The sequence below is a fragment of the Pistacia vera genome, unplaced genomic scaffold (assembly GCF_008641045.1).
Source record: "Pistacia vera cultivar Batoury unplaced genomic scaffold, PisVer_v2 Contig528, whole genome shotgun sequence".
Classification (NCBI taxonomy): Eukaryota; Viridiplantae; Streptophyta; class Magnoliopsida; order Sapindales; family Anacardiaceae; genus Pistacia; species Pistacia vera.
The window spans coordinates 430,684-448,892 of NW_022196366.1; the positions used below are offsets into that span (position 1 = coordinate 430,684).

Here is an 18,209-nt window from a genome sequence, read left to right on the forward strand (position 1 = left end):
AAGAACAACGGATGTTGATTGTCAGTAAATGTATTTCCAGGGGGTACAACTTATGACGGAGCCTTGTCAGTTTCAAGTGTTCCATGTAAAGGTGTGTGTCATCATCATATTGGTAATTGTAATTATATGAATCTTAATGAAGAAGTCCAATATGTGAAGTTATTTAGAGATAGGTCTTACTAAAAACCTGATGGGATAAATAAATCGTGCTGTTTTATCGACTGCAATCCACATATCAATCCTTTTAATCAGAGTAAATTTGCAGAGAATGGCCGATGGTGAATTTTCTTCGTTTTTGTATCCACTGTGTTCTCTCAATCCCATAAACCATGAGAGGGGTGGTATATTAATAATATGTTCAGTATTCATTTCACCAGTATGCTTGTCTGTTGATGCTGGTGGCAGTCTCTTTTATTTTTTGATAATATCAGAATTCTTGAAGCATTTAGGTACTTTTCTGTGAGTGTATGTAGTTTTTCTTGTTGGATTAACATGTTTCACAGTAGCCGTGAACACCAAAGTAGTGTATTAACTTCTGAATGTAATTAATTCTGATATGATATTAGGTTAGAGTAATGATATCAGTTTCATCTTCTCTTGGGTGTGTCTTCATCTTTAGTGACTTAGCATAACCCTGAGGTACTATATTGTTATGTAGCTGACACATCTTGTTTCTGATAGGTGCCTATTGATGTCTTCAGAAGAACCACTGATGAAGATAATGCTAAAGCTGTAGATGGTGTAGCACGTGTAGCACCCAAGGCTGCTGATAGAAATGATGCTATTGAACTAGTGAAAGAAATTGTTAACTCTTTTGTGAGGGCGCATTAATGGAAGTGAGCATAAACTTAATTGTATGGTGAATAGTGCTGGATTAGCAATGGTACAATTCTCTTGACGCGGCAGGTAATGATTCAATACTCTGTTTTGACTGCTTGTATTGTGTTACTATTCCGCTTTGTCAATGATTTTGAACAAGCAGGCTTGTCTGACCATCCACTAGTAATGTGTTTTTATTTTATTTTTTTTGTCATCTGGGTTTCATTTTTATTCACAAATATGTGGAACAGGTACTGAGGCTTGTTATTAACTTCCATGGAGAAAATCTAAGCAATTTTGGTAAACATATTTGGAGGAATAATGAAGGGTGATGTAATTGTGAGCGGAATTGTCAATACTGCTAAACAGGTGAGCAGTGCATTAAATTATTTTGGATTTTAGAAACCAATTGTACCATTTTAAATGCATGAAATTGTACTGGACTTTTTAGGTTCTAACCCTTTAAACTATCTCCCCTTTTCAGCACTGAATTTGTATTCTCAGTCTTTACTCATCTTCTAGAATAATGCTTACAATTTTCACCTTTTTATTCCAAACTTTTTCTATGAATGCTAACTTGGAATAAGTGGAAGGATGGCCTATTTCTCCACTAATGTGAAAATGGAAAGAACAACAGAAAATTGTTGGTGATGTCCAGCGTTGAATATTTCAATTGTCTCCAGGAGTTACAATAATAGCATTATTTTTGTTGGTCTTGTACACAGATCGCCCAAAAAATACCAGTGGGAGTTCACTTGAAGGCACCAATGTTGACCAGGCAAAGAGATATTGAGGTAAATGTGGAATTTGAGCTGATATGAAACCTCTTTGAATGAGAATTTTGATCTGATAAACACTTCATGAACTAAAGGTTCTGTTATGAAAGCTTATTTTCCCTAATGGTTCTGCAGGAAAGTTTTATACACTAATAACAGCAGAAGATCGGATGCTGCTGAGAAAGCCGTTAAACAACTGTCAAATGAGTAAATCGATGATACAAGCCTGTTGTTCCTATCTTCATTTTGGGACAGTGCATGGAATTCCTACACGATACTGTTTTGTTTGCCGTTATTCCATCCACGGTGGAGATAGAAGGCTTCGGATAAAAGGGATTATGAAATGAAAAAGTGAAGATACAGAGTCGGATTTTGTTTCTTATGTGTAACTTAACATCAATGTAAAGAGTTGAATGATTTTAAAGAGCATTTCTGTGCCCATGGAAATGCAAATAACTATGCAATCTTCGTGGAAATGTAATAGGCAGTGCATTGAATAGTGTGATCATCGGATTCTCACACAAAAATAAGCCTTCAGCTACCTACTTTCACCATTCAAATCATACAGAATTCTCTTCTCATCACACCCATCGGACTCTCCAACGGATTGCTGAAAAATATAAGCGCCAGCATCAATGGTGTCCAAAAAATCCTCTGACTCCTCCTGTTCGTCCCTGTATTTATTCTCTGGCCATATTCCTGTGAACCCTATCAAAACGCCTCTACGATCAATTGATTTCAATCTGCTTTCGCTTGAAACTGGCATCTGTGTAGGTTGCTATTGAAAAAAGCTTTTCTGATATAAGATGTTGATTATGTTATTATAACAGGACTTAGATATATCTCATTGTATCAATAAAGTTTGCCTATTAATGCAAAACCATTGATATAAATTGGAAGGCAATTAAAAGAATATTTAGATATCTAACCGATATGATCATGGGCTTTTAGGCAGATGCTAAGTAGGCAATTGACCTTGATGATAAAAGGCCAACTTTGGATATGTGTATATTTGAGAGGAAACTTGAGATTTTGGAGTTTGAAAAGCAACCAATAACATTTTAAGATCGTCAACTCAAACTGAGTATCAAAGCCTAACTCATGTAAGTGTAGAGATATATGGCTACAAAGTTTAATTATAGAACTAAATTTTGTAGACAAAGCCATCCTTAATAGTGTGAAATCTCAATGCTATCTCATTAAAGATATTCCCCAAGCATGAAAAATTTGATCTTTCTTTAAACTTTAGTTTGTTGGTGGGAAGGTACAGGAGGAAGTGGGTTTTGTTTGGAAACTGAAAATTTATATACCTTTGTGTTTTATATTTATATGCATGGTTTTAAAAACGGACCGGAACCGCGATCCAACGGTTGACTGGGACCCAGTACATGTCTGGTTCGAGTCAATATAAAACCGGTCATATTCAATAACCCGCTATGAACGCCATTGAATCGGAGGAAACAGTGCGAATCGCCGGTCCAACAGACCTTACCAATGTTTCAAAAGGAGAAAAAATCCCTAACTCTTTCCAGTTTCTCACTTTCTCAGTTACTCTATGCAAATCTCTCAAAATCTGAAATCTAAGCTATCCACTCAAATGCCACTCAATTCAATGAACTCCACTCTCTGAGTTTGAAATCACAACCTTGTGTCAATCGCAATCTACTCTCTGAAATCGACGAAGGCGTTCCTCCCTATCAGAAACGACGATGAAGCTTTATTCCTACTGGAAATCGATGACAAGACGATGACAACTCAATTCCTCGCTAGAAATCGACAACAACACAGCTCCATTTCAGAAAGTGTAAGTTTTCATGAGTCACGACCCTTTCCAATTTTGTAGATCTGTTGATGTATCTAAGTTTTTGTTATATGATGATGGTTAGGAAATAATTTATAGCTTATCTAGATTGTTTCACTAGCATGCCTATCTTGAATTAATATGCGGATGAGAATAGGCATTTGACTGATGCCAATCTTGTTTTAAAAAACGGACCGAACGGCCGGTTGGACCGAGACGGCAACTTCTCTGGTCCGGTTCAAGTCTTAGGGGGATTTTTGCAATATTTCAAAATTATAAGGGTTATATAATTTAGGCATGTTTTGAAGATATGTCACAAGTTTAGGGATTTAATGGTAATTTTTTTGGGTATTTTGAAAAATAAAAATTTGAGGGACTAATTAAACTTTTTGGGAAAATTTTTGTAGTATATAAGTTAAGGATTAATATGTAATTTTTTAAAAAATAAATTGTCGCTGACATCATCGGTTTAACCGACGGTCCCATCGATTAGACCGGTTCACCGTGACCTGGGCAATGAAAGGGATTGCCCTCCAGTTCGGGTTTAAAACAATGATGCCATGCTGTTACTCACCATTGAGGAATACATTATCTTAAACAATTGGAAGAGCTTACAGATGGCAATTCTAAACAATTTCATTCACTTGATAGATCCGATTGCTCCATTGACGATGACAACCTGGTTCAATCTCTTTAACCAGAATCGATTTTTTGAACACAACAACCTATATGAATGTAAAACACATCATATTGTCAAATGCTAAAGGCTAAACTTTTATTTTATTTTTTAAATCAATCACAAGTTAAAGACCATATTACTCATGGTAGATTTTACTCAAACACATGTTAAATTAATGATTCATTATTAAAATTAATAACAGAATAAATCATAGAATAATTTTGAAATTCCTTAAAGCTCAATTAAACTGAGATTAAAAGTCAATATTAAGAAATTTTTTAGAATGTTTGTGATAATTTTACAGTCTTTTATTTGGCATAATTTATGACCTTGTAGCTTTTATCATGTTTGTCCTTCTTTCAATGCAATTTGCATTAATTAGTTCAATCCTTGAATGCGTCCATAATATGCTGCTGTTTTAATATGTCAATATATACTAAATTGTTGTTATTTCTTGTGTGACAGGTAGATAAAGATTAAAAACAGACACTGTCAACATGGCTCGGGTCTTTTTATGATTTAACCGATGGTTTAAAAGGTTGGTTTCAATATTTAAGCAACTTAGTATCTTTTTAAATAAATTACAAGTTTTAACTTATTATTTCTATTTTTTACTGAAATTATATAGATGATGGTGATGGTTATGATGGTGATGATGATGATGAAATTTGATGCTAGTGTGTGAAGCTAATCAGCATGGAGACGGATCAAAGAAAAAACACTTGCACCAAAGTTTTGTTATTAATGTTATGTATTTTGTCATTTAATATGTAATGGATAAACACAACATCATGTTTAGATTTGGACTTTGGATTGTTGTTAATACTTAAATTATATTGGGATTGTTATTGAATTTGAACTTTGAATCATGTTAGACAGTAATTAAGTTGTTATTATTATTAAAAAAATGAAAATCTTAAAATTAAAAAAGAACAGGTTTTTTTTTTTTGCAGTGCTAAATTAGCATGATATGTCACTGGTCCAATCGGTTGGAACGGTGACTTGTGACCCGGAACAGAACGGGTTGCCCTCCGTTCGGATTTTAAAATAGTGTTTATATAGATTTGCTAAGGATGACAAAAGGTCCCACTTTCGGGTACCTGTAGGCTGGCTATTCGTGCTGAGGATGTGGGGATTTAATTTAGGGTTGTGGTGGGTTCAGGGAGGGCAACGGGGCTGGGTGGATTTCGAATTCTCTGTCCCATCACCGTTAGAGAATTTTACCTGTCCCCACACGTTAGATGAATTTTTACCTGTCCCCACTACAGGGTGATGACGAACCCTGTCCCTGCCTTGTGGGAATAGACCCCTTCCTAGCCTTGCCCCACCCTCAAATTGTACGTACAAATCCTTCCCATATACTCACACATGGTAATATTTAAATCTAATCAAATAATTATATAATAAATATCTAAAATTCTAAACTAAAATCATCAAACCATTCTTAATACTACAATAACGCTAGACAACTACACCGAATTTTTACATCGATCGACAATGTACCTAAGTCAAACAGCCCAAACATGCTAACAACTATTCCGCGAATAAACGGTCTCACCAAATATAGACGAACATCCAAGATTATTGGATGAGTTCAATTTAAATGGACTCTCGTCCATATAATAGGACAAGACCATACGAAAATTTAATGGACTCTTGTCCATATTATATGGACGAGAGTCCATTTACTATGGACGGACATTCCTTAGAATCCATCCATATTTTAAAATATAATTTTAATAATAAAAATCATAGACACCTATCATATATTATAGACGGGATCCATATTCAATTTTCAATATGAAAAACGTTTCCCATTTCTTAATAAAGATGCAAAACATCAGTCTCAAAATATAAAGAAAAAGAGCAACTAAAGCCAAAATAATTGTGATTAGATAGGTCTTTACACTTCAATTGAGAATACTCGACAAATGGTTGCGGTTTTCCATAATGAGAGTGCAATAGCTTCTTCTGCAGCCGCTAGCTTTCCATTGGCCTTTTTATGAATAAAAATAATATCAGGTAAAATTACATATGGACCATAGATTAAGAAAAACATTCACCAAAAATTCTCAGTAGCTTTGACTGTATCTAAATCTTTTTCCAAAAGTCTTATCCATTGAATATGGTGTCGTCCATAATATATGGATGGGCATCCCTGATTTTTGTTTTATAAAATTTATATTTTAAACTATAGATAAGCGTCATATAGGTGGACACCTATCATAAAATAGAATCTATACATATTATGGACGGACGTCCATGTAAATGGACTCTTGTCCATTTAATAGGACGAGAGTCTATTGTTATTTCATATGGATGGAAGTTCATTTAAAATGAACGGCCCAATAATCATGAAAGCTCATGTAAAAACCCCCCTCCAGTCAGGTATCCTCTGAATTCCCTCAATGAAAATCTCGAGATACCTGGTGGAGAACAAGTTGTATAGAAAAAAACTGTGTAAGGATTATAATAATTTATCAAAACATGCATATAAATGTCACGCAGGATCCAAACTTATAATTCAGAAACTTTAAGAATTTATCTGGAAATTACACAACAAAACATATTTATAGGGTGGAAGCTTCCAAAGGTGGTTCACAAACATTTATCATTTACATTATTACATAAGATAAAAACATCAAGATGACAAAAATCATCTCTCTCATGTGAGCCCGCTGTCTCTAGCATCCTTCGCTTCTGGTCTACTGCAAAGCAATCAACAATGAAAGGGTGAGCGCTAATCGCATTGCATTCTAAATGTGCTATTGACCCTCATTTAAACATATTTGTTAACACACCACTTATCTTTACATCTAGAGTACTTTCCTTTTTTTCCTTTCTATTTCATATGTCTTTTATATTTTATCCCATGGCCATGTAACATTAATGCATACACATACAAATAAGTATGTAAACTAGTACACACACATACATGTCATGACATAACATCTAAATCATCTAACATGAGTATAAATCATCTCAGAGTAAATAATATACTAACTCATATAGTGCAACTAAATGCATATGAAGCATTTAACGGTAGCCGATCAGACTTTTCTTAGGTCTTAAGCACTTCATATCATCTAGAGCTCATTCATAAGAGGCGGCTTAGACGTTATAACATCTAAAGCATATATTCATCTATCCTCAATCGGTATACAAGGATATGCTTAGCGTTCCCATCATGTTATATGATCTCTATCATGTCTATATGCATCTCTAACAATTTATGGCATGTAAATACATATTGGTGAGCTTAATACTTTTAATTCATTATGGATTATCAATCCATTACATTACCTCTTGCTCACATACATCATCTTAAAACATGTATTACATGCATCTTCATGCCATTTCAAAACATTAATATGCATTGACATCATGACCATGTATATCTGTCAAAGATCATCTAACTAATGGGTAAACATTAGTATATGACATAATTACAATAACATAATAATCAATTCATAATCATAAGAATTGATTATGTTAATCTTAAACTTAATAACCAGCATATACTTTAGGCAATTTCTCAAACGAATGGCTCTTGGCATAAACATAAAACTATAGGGCTGTGTCTTAACTTTCTAAAGCTTTAAGAATGATCTCATTTCGATTTTATAACTCAAGTTATGGTGAAATACTGAAGCATGTTTAACAAACACCTACTTATAAATCCGATTTTTCATATTAACTATGCCACATCAATTCCTATTGACAATTAACCAATAGGTCATTTTGGATCAAATAATCCTCCCCTTAATAGTCTTTAACATCTTAAAGGAAGTGTAAATCTCATTTCCATAATCATCCATTATTGTTATAACATTAAAGCTATGCAACACACACTCAACACTTCTAATAGTAACCATTCCACACATATGACCTCCATACTACAAGTTTTACCACAATCAGCATCCACACTTCATTTTCTCAATCAAACATAACAACTCATAAAACATAAATAGCAATAACTTCATGTATAAGAATTCAAGGCAATAAGTAGAATAAATATAGTTAACTACACTTGCCATCAACTAATTCTATGCCTTAAAACCTTAATTTAGGTTTCATAAAAATTACGAACCCTAGCATAATCCCTAAAGTCGGGAGGTTCTTCCTTCCTTTTTAAAGAATTCCTCCAACAATCCTTTGCTTTGTCTTCTTTTGCACCTTAATTCAATATATAACATTATAACTCAATATCTACTTCAAATCTTCAAATCACATCAAAACTAAGGTTTAATCCTTAACTTAAACCCTTCAAATTGAGATCCAAGGCTCCTATCTTGTTCTCCTTGAAAAATTATGCAAACTCCTTTAAAACTTAGAGAAAGAAAGCTTGTTTCATCGAAGATTTGAGAGAAATGAAAGAAATGTTGAAAAAAATGCTCTCTGCCTTGGCTTGAACGAATTCTACTCATTATAGGAAAATATTTCATTATTTTTCAAAAATTAATATGGCCCAATTATTTAATTGTATAACTCATAAGTCCTTAATCTTCACATAAGGGCATTTTGGTCATTTTGCACTAGACAATAATTATTACTTAATTAATGTCATTAAATGAAATAAGCCTACTCATCCTTGTCTCTCAATGCTTATCCATAGGCAAAATGACTATTTTGCCCCTAATGTCTTTCTATGGATAATTGATTCATACCGTTCCAAATGAATCGACTATTTTGCCTTTAGTTATTTATGCTTTTTAAAATAAAATAACATCTAAAAACTATTTTGAGTTAGGAACATATCTTTGACATCTGGGTATTATAGCTCGGCCATATTTGATGGGCGGTCGTTCATTTGCGGAATAGTTGTTAGTGTGCTATGTGGTTGCGTCTAACTCAGATGACACGTCGGTCAATGCAAAAATTTGGTGTAAACTTTCAGTGTTTGTGCATTATTGTTAATATAATAATATAAAAAATAACTATGGTCAATAATATTACATAACACATTGTTAACTAGAAAAGTATAATAACTAAATATAAAAAATATATATGGCTCGTTTGGTTAGTTTTTAAAATAAACCCACCAATAATGCCCATGAGGAAATAACAAGGTGGTTATGATTTATGAAAATCAATAAAAACACCTTTAGGTTTATGAATTTATTAAATAGCTCTGCAATAAAAATATTAAAATTTTAAAAAACACCCCCATCACCCATTGAATACCAGCAATCATCCACCGCCATTGGAGGATGATCAGAGTCATTGTATCGATATACGACTGACTGGATCTAGTCGATCGTATACTGAAGTGGTCTTTTCCAACCAGATCCACTGTGAATCTGGCCGAAAAAGGTTAGATGTGCAACTAAATCTAGTCATTAACGGCCAGATCCACCGTGGATCTGGTCGAAAAAAGTCAGATTTACGGCTAGATCTAGTCATTGATGGCCAGATCTGGCTACGTTTAGTTGTCAACAACGGTCATATCTTAGCCATCATTGACGACTATCATTGGTCGTAGATCTGGCTTTTTTCAGTCAGATCCACGGTGGATCTGGCCGGAAAAGGTTATATCGATACATTATTGGCCAGATCCAGCCAGTAGTGCGCCATTATACCAAATTTCGGCCACCTTTCGACGATGGTAATTAGAATATGACAAATGTGAGTGAGTGGAGGTGTTTTTGTCAATTTCTAAATTTTTTTTAGATATTTAGTTAAATTAATAAATTTAGAGGTTTAAAGATAGTTGAATAAAATATAATAATATTTTCAGAACAAGGAAACAAACGTGTCTTTTGAAAATAGTAAGAATAAGATATGGAAAAATATTAAAACAAACAGAATCAAATAATATAATAAAACAACAATGGATACTCCCATCCACTGTCCTGGTCTTAGGGTTATTTTAAAAAATTCAGTTTACCTCTATTATGTTTCTAATAATCATAGAAGTTGAAGTTGAATGGAATAAAAATATTGTGTGTAAGAAATTGGAAGAGAAGTTGACTATGAACAAAACTGAAGGGGAAATAGACTATGAACACGAATGCAGGATTTAGATTTTACCAAAAAATAAAAGAAGAAAAAAAGAAAAGAAGAAGAAATTATTGTTAGTGGGGCTCACTAATTTGGTTTAATTACGCGAGCTCACTCGCCACAGCTTGCAAGCTCACCAGACAGGATTCGCCATGCCATAACATGCATAGCAGAAGAGCTTGGGGTGGAGAAGAAGCTTAGGCGACAAACAGAGAGATTAAACAAGAAGCTTGGAAAAGAATTGGCGGGGACGAAATCATCATTGTCAACAACAACAAAAGAACTGGAGATTGAGAAGAAGGTGAAAGAAACATTGGAGCAGGTTTGTGATGAGTTAGCTAGAGGCATTGGAGAAGACAAATCCAAGGCAGAAGAGCTAAAGGGAAGGAGAAGGAAAGAGAAGAAGAAAAGAGAAGGAGAAGTGTTGGATGAAGAAGAAGTTAAAGGTTTTCGAAAATAAAAAAACAAATCTATATGCGAAATGGTAAAAATTATACCCCTCATACTTGAAAAAATTGCACCTATACCCTTTGGAGCTTGTGGAGGCTCACGAGCCTCTCGAGCCGAGTAATAGGTGGCTCAAGCTGTGCTTGAATCGGCACCCAAACCTCTCAAGTCTCAAGCTTCTCTCGCCGACTCGGCTCAGCTGCACCTTTATTTGCAGCCCTGTGAACAACCTCTAAAAGAAAGTACATAATTAATCAGAATTAATACTGAGAAATCTATCTATCAATTAATGTATCAAGGGGGCGTTTGGTTGAGGGTAATATGGGATTACTGGAGTTATGTCATCTTATATTACTTTATTATCACGTTTGGTTGTCAATTAATATAAAATTCCGGTAATCTTCAAATACCAATAGTAGTTACTGTTGGTAATATTGGTGGTAATCTAATTACCTCAATTTTCTTAGGTATTCTAAGATTACGAGGGCAATCTTTTTTTTTTTTTTTTTGTTACAATTCTATCTTTTATTAATAAAATTTTAGAACAATAATGCCCTTATTTTTAAATTTATTTACATGAATATAACTTTTACTATTTCATCCCAATTAATTAACTTTTTGGATAAAATTACCCTTGAATTCAAAACAAATTGCAGCTCATCCCAAGCCGCCGCCACCCCCACCCACCTACCGCCGACAACCACCACCGTGGCCAGCCGTCGCCGCAGCCAAAACGATGCATGGAAGGCCGAAAATGGTCATCGTGCACTGATATGGCCATTTCTGACCAGATATCAGGCCGAAAATGGCTAGATCGATGGCCGTTAACGGCCACGTCTATGGCCGTCGATAGCTAGATTTGTCACGTCTGGCCATTTCTGGTTAGATCCATTTCCTGCCTTCCGTGCGCCGTTAGGATGTCGGTTGTCGGCTGTCTGCAGTGGTTGTCGGCGGCTGGTAGTGGCTGGGTTGGTGGGGGTGCTTTGTTGATTTTCCAAACTTTTATTATGGGGTTGTTTTTGCTAAGTTTTTAAATACAGGGGGGTTATGGTAATCCAAATAATAATAAATATTAAAAAAATATAATAATAATATTTAATTAAAAGACAATTCAGTAATTTAAATAACATACCTATCAATTTATTCATCTCAACCAAACATATTAATATAATAGACCCACCAATTAATCAAATACATTTTCCTAAAGATTTCCAATAATCTTCAAGGTAATCTAACTTTCCAGTAATCCAACATTTCCTGAACCACACCCTCAAAATGGGACAACGATTAACTAGTAAAAATTTAAAGTTCAAAACTAAAACTTTTAAAAGGAAACACATCATAATATATTCAATAGTGTTTTTTTATTTTAAAGAACATCTATGTATAAATGAAGAACATTTCATTAATTTCTAAATATAAAAAATAATTTTTTTATTCAAATCAAATGGTCCTCTTTATTTTAAAGACCATTGTAGGAAGGAAAAAGGTTTTTTTTTTTTTTTTTTTTTTAAAGAAAGATACTTAATAAAAGAGAAAATTAATAAATAAAATGTAAAGAAACTTGTAATTTATTAATTAAAATTAGAATAGAGAATAAAATTTTACTCTCTAGATGTGAAATATCAAACTCACTTTTTAATTTATATTTAAAAATTAAAGAGTATGTAGACTCTTGTTTTATGGATAAACATTTATAATAAAGAATTTGAATCATATAAAAAATCTTTTGAAAATGCACTTAATATATATATATATATATGTGTGTGTGTGTGTGTGTGTGTGTGTGTGTGCGCGCAGTAGTGTAGTTGTAATTACACAAACACAAATCGACACAAACGGAAGATAAAAAGGCTAGTCACCTTACTACATCATGATTCCGAAGGTTATTTTTAGGATAATAATGTCCTTATTTTTAAATTTATTTATATGAATATGACTTTTATTATTTCACCCCAATTAATTAATTTTTTTGATAAAATTACCCTTGAATTCAAAACAAATTATAGCCCACTCACGCCACCAGCCCATCACCCCCACTCACCTGCCGCTGGCAACTATCGCCCAACATTTTTTTAAAGATTCCCATTAATCTTCAAGGTAATCTAACTTTCCAATAATCCAACTGTCACGCCCCCTCCCGAGTATCCCTATCCCACCAGANTGTGGGAAAAAAAGGGTAATTATTTATAATTTTATTTATTAAATGTAAAATGTATATATAAAATTGTCAGATCAAATTGATATAAAATAACTTTTGTTACTCTTTTAAATTGTTGACAAGATATTTTTGTCAATTTTAATATTAACAAAAAAAATTATATAAGGTCTCAAAATTTAATGACTTAAATTTTTGTCACTACACTTTTCATGTTTTTGACAAAAATATTTTTGTCGCTATTACTAAATAAAAATCCAATTGATGGCCATAACTCACTCAATAAAAATTCAATTGATGAGAGGTTTGAATCTTTAGAAACTAGACAGACAAGACTTTAATTTGATATATTATATGCTTAATTTGGATGATTGTAGCCTCACTATCGAGTCATTCCTTTTATTATCACACACATTTTGGTTTCTCTTGTTTTTCGATTTCCATTGAACAGTCAATAGTAAATTAGCTGTAACTTGCTCAATAAAAATCCAATTGATGAGCGGTTTGAATCTTTGAAAACTAGAAAGATATGGCTTTAATTTGATATATTATATGATGAATTAGGATAACTATTGACCTACTACCGAACCATTCATTTTATCATTACACACATAAAACAAATTCAATTTTAGTGATGACAAAGGAAAACAAATACTGATATATAGTTTTAATTGTATTTGTTCTATATCTTTTTATTGATTTTTGGATTGATTTTGTTGTTTGATTTATGGGTTTCGTGGGTTTTACAATTATCGTCTTTCTTTAGGATGTTATCATCAAATGCTTTTTTTGCTATAGGTGGTGGTCAATTCTAATTACAGCAAATAGATTTGTATCACAAGACCTTTATCTTAATGGCTTCTTCAATGCTTCAATTAAGTTGCCTTCAGATTATACTGTTGGAGTTATTGTTGCTTTCTATGTGATTTCTCTTCTCAACATTCTTAATTTTTTTTTAATTTCTAAAATAATAATAATAAAATAATTCATTTTCTCTTCTCAAAAATCAAAATTAGTTTTTCCTTTGGCTCTGCAAGTCTCTTGCTTAAAAGTTCACATTTTTCAACTTTTCTTTCTCTGATTGATTTGTAGACTTATTAATGATACCCGATGGGTTATCCTGCAATTTTTTTGCTTTTCTTGACAAAGTTTTAACCTTTGGTTACAGATTTCAAATGGTAACATATTTTAGAAGAACTATGATGATATAGACTCTGAGTTCAATTTGTGGATATTTTATTTATTGATTTTTTGAATTATCAATTCAATATAAAATGAACTTCAATATAGAAAATGTATATTTAAAAGACAAAAAAAACAATAATAATTTTAAAATATATTTATAATAAACATACATGCGCAATGCAACTTGAAAATGAATATAAGTTACAGAAATTGCGGAAGGTCAGTATAAATTTTAAGTTTAAATAGTTTATCTTAATAATATTCAAATGATCTTAAATATCATATACGATTTAGGGGTGGGATAAATAATCCAAAAACCTAACCGAGCCGGTAATCGAACCGAAACCGAACCGAAAATTAGGTTTTTTTACAAACCAGTTCGGTTTTCGGTTTGTGAAATTCTAAAAACCGAAAAACCGGTTCGGTTTTCGATTTGGAAAAAATTACAAACCTGTTTTTAAACCGGTTTTACCCTACATATGAAAGCAAAAAAAAAATTTTTACTCCTCACGCAGTCACGCTACTCCATCAACATTCGTCTTTCTCTGCCTCCATTCTCCAAATCTGAAAATTTCNAATTTAATTAATTATAATATTACATTATAATTAAACCCTAAACCCATATAGTATATTTGTTAGGGGTGTATTTGTAAACTTTTAAGATATTTCTGTCATTTTTTAAACTAACGGGGGGGTAATTGATTTTTTATAGGGTGCCCCGGAAAGGAACCGGGACCTATATTTTAGGTTCTGGTTCCTTGAATTGAAGAACCTGCACTGTGCGGTTCAGGTTTCGATTTCTTTTTTTGGGAACCTGTACTGTGTGGTTTCTGTTTCGATTCTGGTTCTGGTTCCCCCAGAAAATAGAGAATACCCAAAAACGCTCACCCCTACTTAGATGGGTTTGGAGGGCAAATTAAATCCCCAAATTGAAATGGGGAGGAGCGTGTTTACTGTTTAGTACTCTCGTCTTGGAATCTTCTCCATTCCACATTATAAGGTAAAATATATAATTACATGTACAGTGATAATTGAAAGGTCGAACATGGCCCTGTTATTAAAAGAAAATTTGTTAAATTATAATACTGACATTACTTTTTGGCAAATGAAGGTGATGATTTGATTGAGGACCTCACTTTTAAATATAAGCTCAATTATATTCATGAACCAGGCCAACTTCGGGAAAGTGCACGTAATTTTGTGGCTAATTTTGACTCACCAAAAACTCAAAATGACAATTTGATTAAGCATTTAAAGTGGGTGGTGTTATTTATGCCCCATCAGTTTCTTCTTAAGCTTCAAGCGTAAACGACATTTTCCCACCCAAGGTTTAGCGAATCTATCGTTCCCACCCATAGTTTCATAAATTTCAGATTCTCACCTTCAAATTAACACTATTAATTTTCTCTCAAAATAACTCTCGTATCTCAAATTTCTCTCAAATAACCCTCACAGGAGATCTGGACAAAGCTAAAAATTCGGCTTGATTCTGGCACCATTGGACTGCAGATTTGGTAACTTATCTCTTGATGAAGCTCTTTATTTCTTCGATTACATGATTCATATGCATCCCACTCCTCCTATCTCATCATTTCGTGTTTTCTTTACTACACTCACTAAGAAACAACACTATGATCAACTCCTTTCACTTTACTCGAGGTTCATTTCAGCTGGGCTATTGTTTGATTTTATTATTTTGAACATTGTCATCAATATCTTATGCAAAAGAGGTAGGATTTATGATGGTTTTGTTATTTTTGGGAGTATTTTTAGGAGGGGTTTTCACCCAAATGCTGTGACTTTTACTTGTCTCATTAATGGTCTTTGTATGGAGGGTAAGATTAAGAAGGCGATTGAGTTGCTTAGGAAAATGGGTTCTTTTGGTTGTACGCCTGACGTAATTACATTTGGGACTTTGATTACTGGGTTGTGTCGAACAGGCAATATCACTGATGCCCTTCAGTTATTTGAAGAAATGGTTAATGGGAATGGTGAATTTGGTGTCATTTGTAAGCCTAATCTTGTTTGTTGTGCTAGTATTATTGATGGTCTTTGCAAATATGGTTTAATAGACAAGGCAAAAGAACTGTGTTCATAAATGAAGACTAGGGGCATTAACCCAGACGTTGTTACTTACAGCTCTCTAATTTATGGTTTGTATAATACATCTAATGGGGAGGAGGCGAAAACATTGTTTATGGAGATGTTGGATGAAGGTGTACAACCTAATGTAGTGACATTTAATGTGGTAATGGATGAAATTTGTAAGAATGAAAAGATAGACGAAGCCAATGGATTGCTCCAACTGATGATTAATAGAGGTGTTCATCCCAACACAATTACTTATAATACAATTTTGAATGGTTATTGCTTGGAAGGTAGAATTGACGATGCAAGAAAGCTATTTGATTCTATGGCAAGTAAGGGGCATAAGCCTGATTTTTTAGCTACAATATTTTGATGGACGGTTTTTCGACGTTGAATAAGGGATGCATACCTAATGTAGTTACCTACAGTACTCTAATCAATTGGTATAGTAAGAATCGTAAAGTTGATGAAGCTATGAGTCTTTATAGAGAAGTGACTTCAAAGGCAGTTAGGCCAACAATTGTTACTTATAGCACCTTCCTGACTGGCCTTTTTATGATTGGTAATGTCGGACATGCAAGGAAACTATTTGGTGAGATGCAATGCAATAATGATCATCCCGATTTAATTACGTATAATATTCTCATTGATGGATTTTGCAAAAATGGTTGTGTTTTGGAGGCTATTGAACTGCTTCATACTTTAAAAAATGGAAACATTCAACTTGACATCAAAACTTTCAGTTGTCTCATTGATGGGTTGTGTAAAACAAGGAGACTCAAAATGGCTTAGGAATTGTTTCATAGATTGCGAAATAAAGGCTTTGTTCCAGATGTTGTGACATATAACATTCTGATGGATGGGCTTTGTAAAGAAGGGAACTTAGAAATGGCAAGTAATTTGTTATCAGATGTGGAGCAAAATGGTTGTGCTCCAGATGTAGTCATATTTGGTACACTTATGTCTGGTTTCTTGCAGAATAATGAGACTTCAAAAGTGGTTGAACTTCTTCACAAAATGAATCAGAGAAATCTGAAGCTAGATGCATCCATAGCTTTGATAATTATAGATTTACTGGGAAAGGAGAAAATTATCGCAAATTCTTAAAGTTGCTTCCGTCATTCTCTACCCAAGAACCAACAAGACGTTGATTGTCGAGTGAATGCATCTCCCGGGGAGTACAACTTATGACGAGAGCCTTGTCAAATGTCAAAGTTTCCATGCAAAGGTGTGTGCCATCATCATAGTGGTAATTGTATTGATATGAATCCTTTAATGAAGAAGTCAAATATGTGAAGTTATTTTGGAGATAGGTCTTACTAAAAACCTGATGGGATAAATTAAATCGTGTTGTTTTATTGACTGTAATCCACATTCCAATCCTTTTAATCAAAGTTAATCTATAAGATGTGTGATGACATGGCTTGCAATTGACACGTTGGAGTCAATATTAGTCAAAATAAGCAGTGTTATATTTTTTGCCTATACGGTGTCATTTTGGTTGTTAAGCTTAAGTGCCCTATCGTGGCACTTGATCCTCATTTCAATGTAACAAACTCTCCCTTCACAGCTCATCTCTCTCTGGTCCTGTTTCAACCTTAGGTCTCGATTATGGTAGAAGATTCTAGTGCATCTCTTCTCCAACGGTTTTCAGATCTTGTTGTACAACTGGTGATTGATCAACGGAGTCTGTATGTATATAAAATCAGACCAATATGTGGGAGAATGAGGGAGAGAGTGAGGCTTAATCGGGTGTGTTCTTTCCTGTATCTGCTTGTTTAAATACTCTCTGTAATATTGTTCTTATGATGAATGAAATGCCCTAAAGTGTGCCTTGAAGAGTGGATGTAGGCTGCCTTAGCCGAACCACTATAAATCCCTCTGTGTCAATTTCTATTCAGCTCTTTCCTGTTTTATTTAATCTCTAAATTGATCACATATTAGACTGTATAAGTTGATTGTTGAGTTTGCTCATTGATTGTTTTGATTGAAATCAGCTTAGTTAAATAACCCTATTTGTTACTACAAATGATGAATGGCTGATGGTGAATTTTTCATTCGTATTTGTGTCCACTCTAGTGTGCTCCTCAATTCCAAAAGCCATGAGAGGGTGGTATACTAAATAATATGTTCAATATTCAATTCACTTGTATTCTAGTCTGTTGATGTTGGTGGAAGTCTCTTTTATTTATTTTGGTAATATCAGAATTCTTGAAGCCTTTAGGTACCTGTTCTTTGAGTGTATGGAGTTTTTCT

At 33.6% G+C, this 18,209-nt stretch overlaps 1 protein-coding gene across 1 annotated transcript; it reads left to right on the forward strand.

Moving 5' to 3' along the window:
* The first annotated feature begins 1,140 nt into the window (after window positions 1–1,140).
* LOC116107153 (putative pentatricopeptide repeat-containing protein At1g12700, mitochondrial) lies at window positions 1,141–17,060 on the forward strand. The gene is made up of 8 exons (XM_031393458.1): window positions 1,141–1,188; window positions 1,545–1,613; window positions 10,200–10,397; window positions 15,321–15,379; window positions 15,639–15,888; window positions 15,970–16,282; window positions 16,345–16,716; window positions 16,774–17,060. The coding sequence occupies exons 1-8, from the start codon at window positions 1,141–1,143 to the stop codon at window positions 17,058–17,060; spliced, it is 1,596 nt and encodes a 531-aa protein (XP_031249318.1).
* The last annotated feature ends 1,149 nt before the right edge of the window (window positions 17,061–18,209 follow it).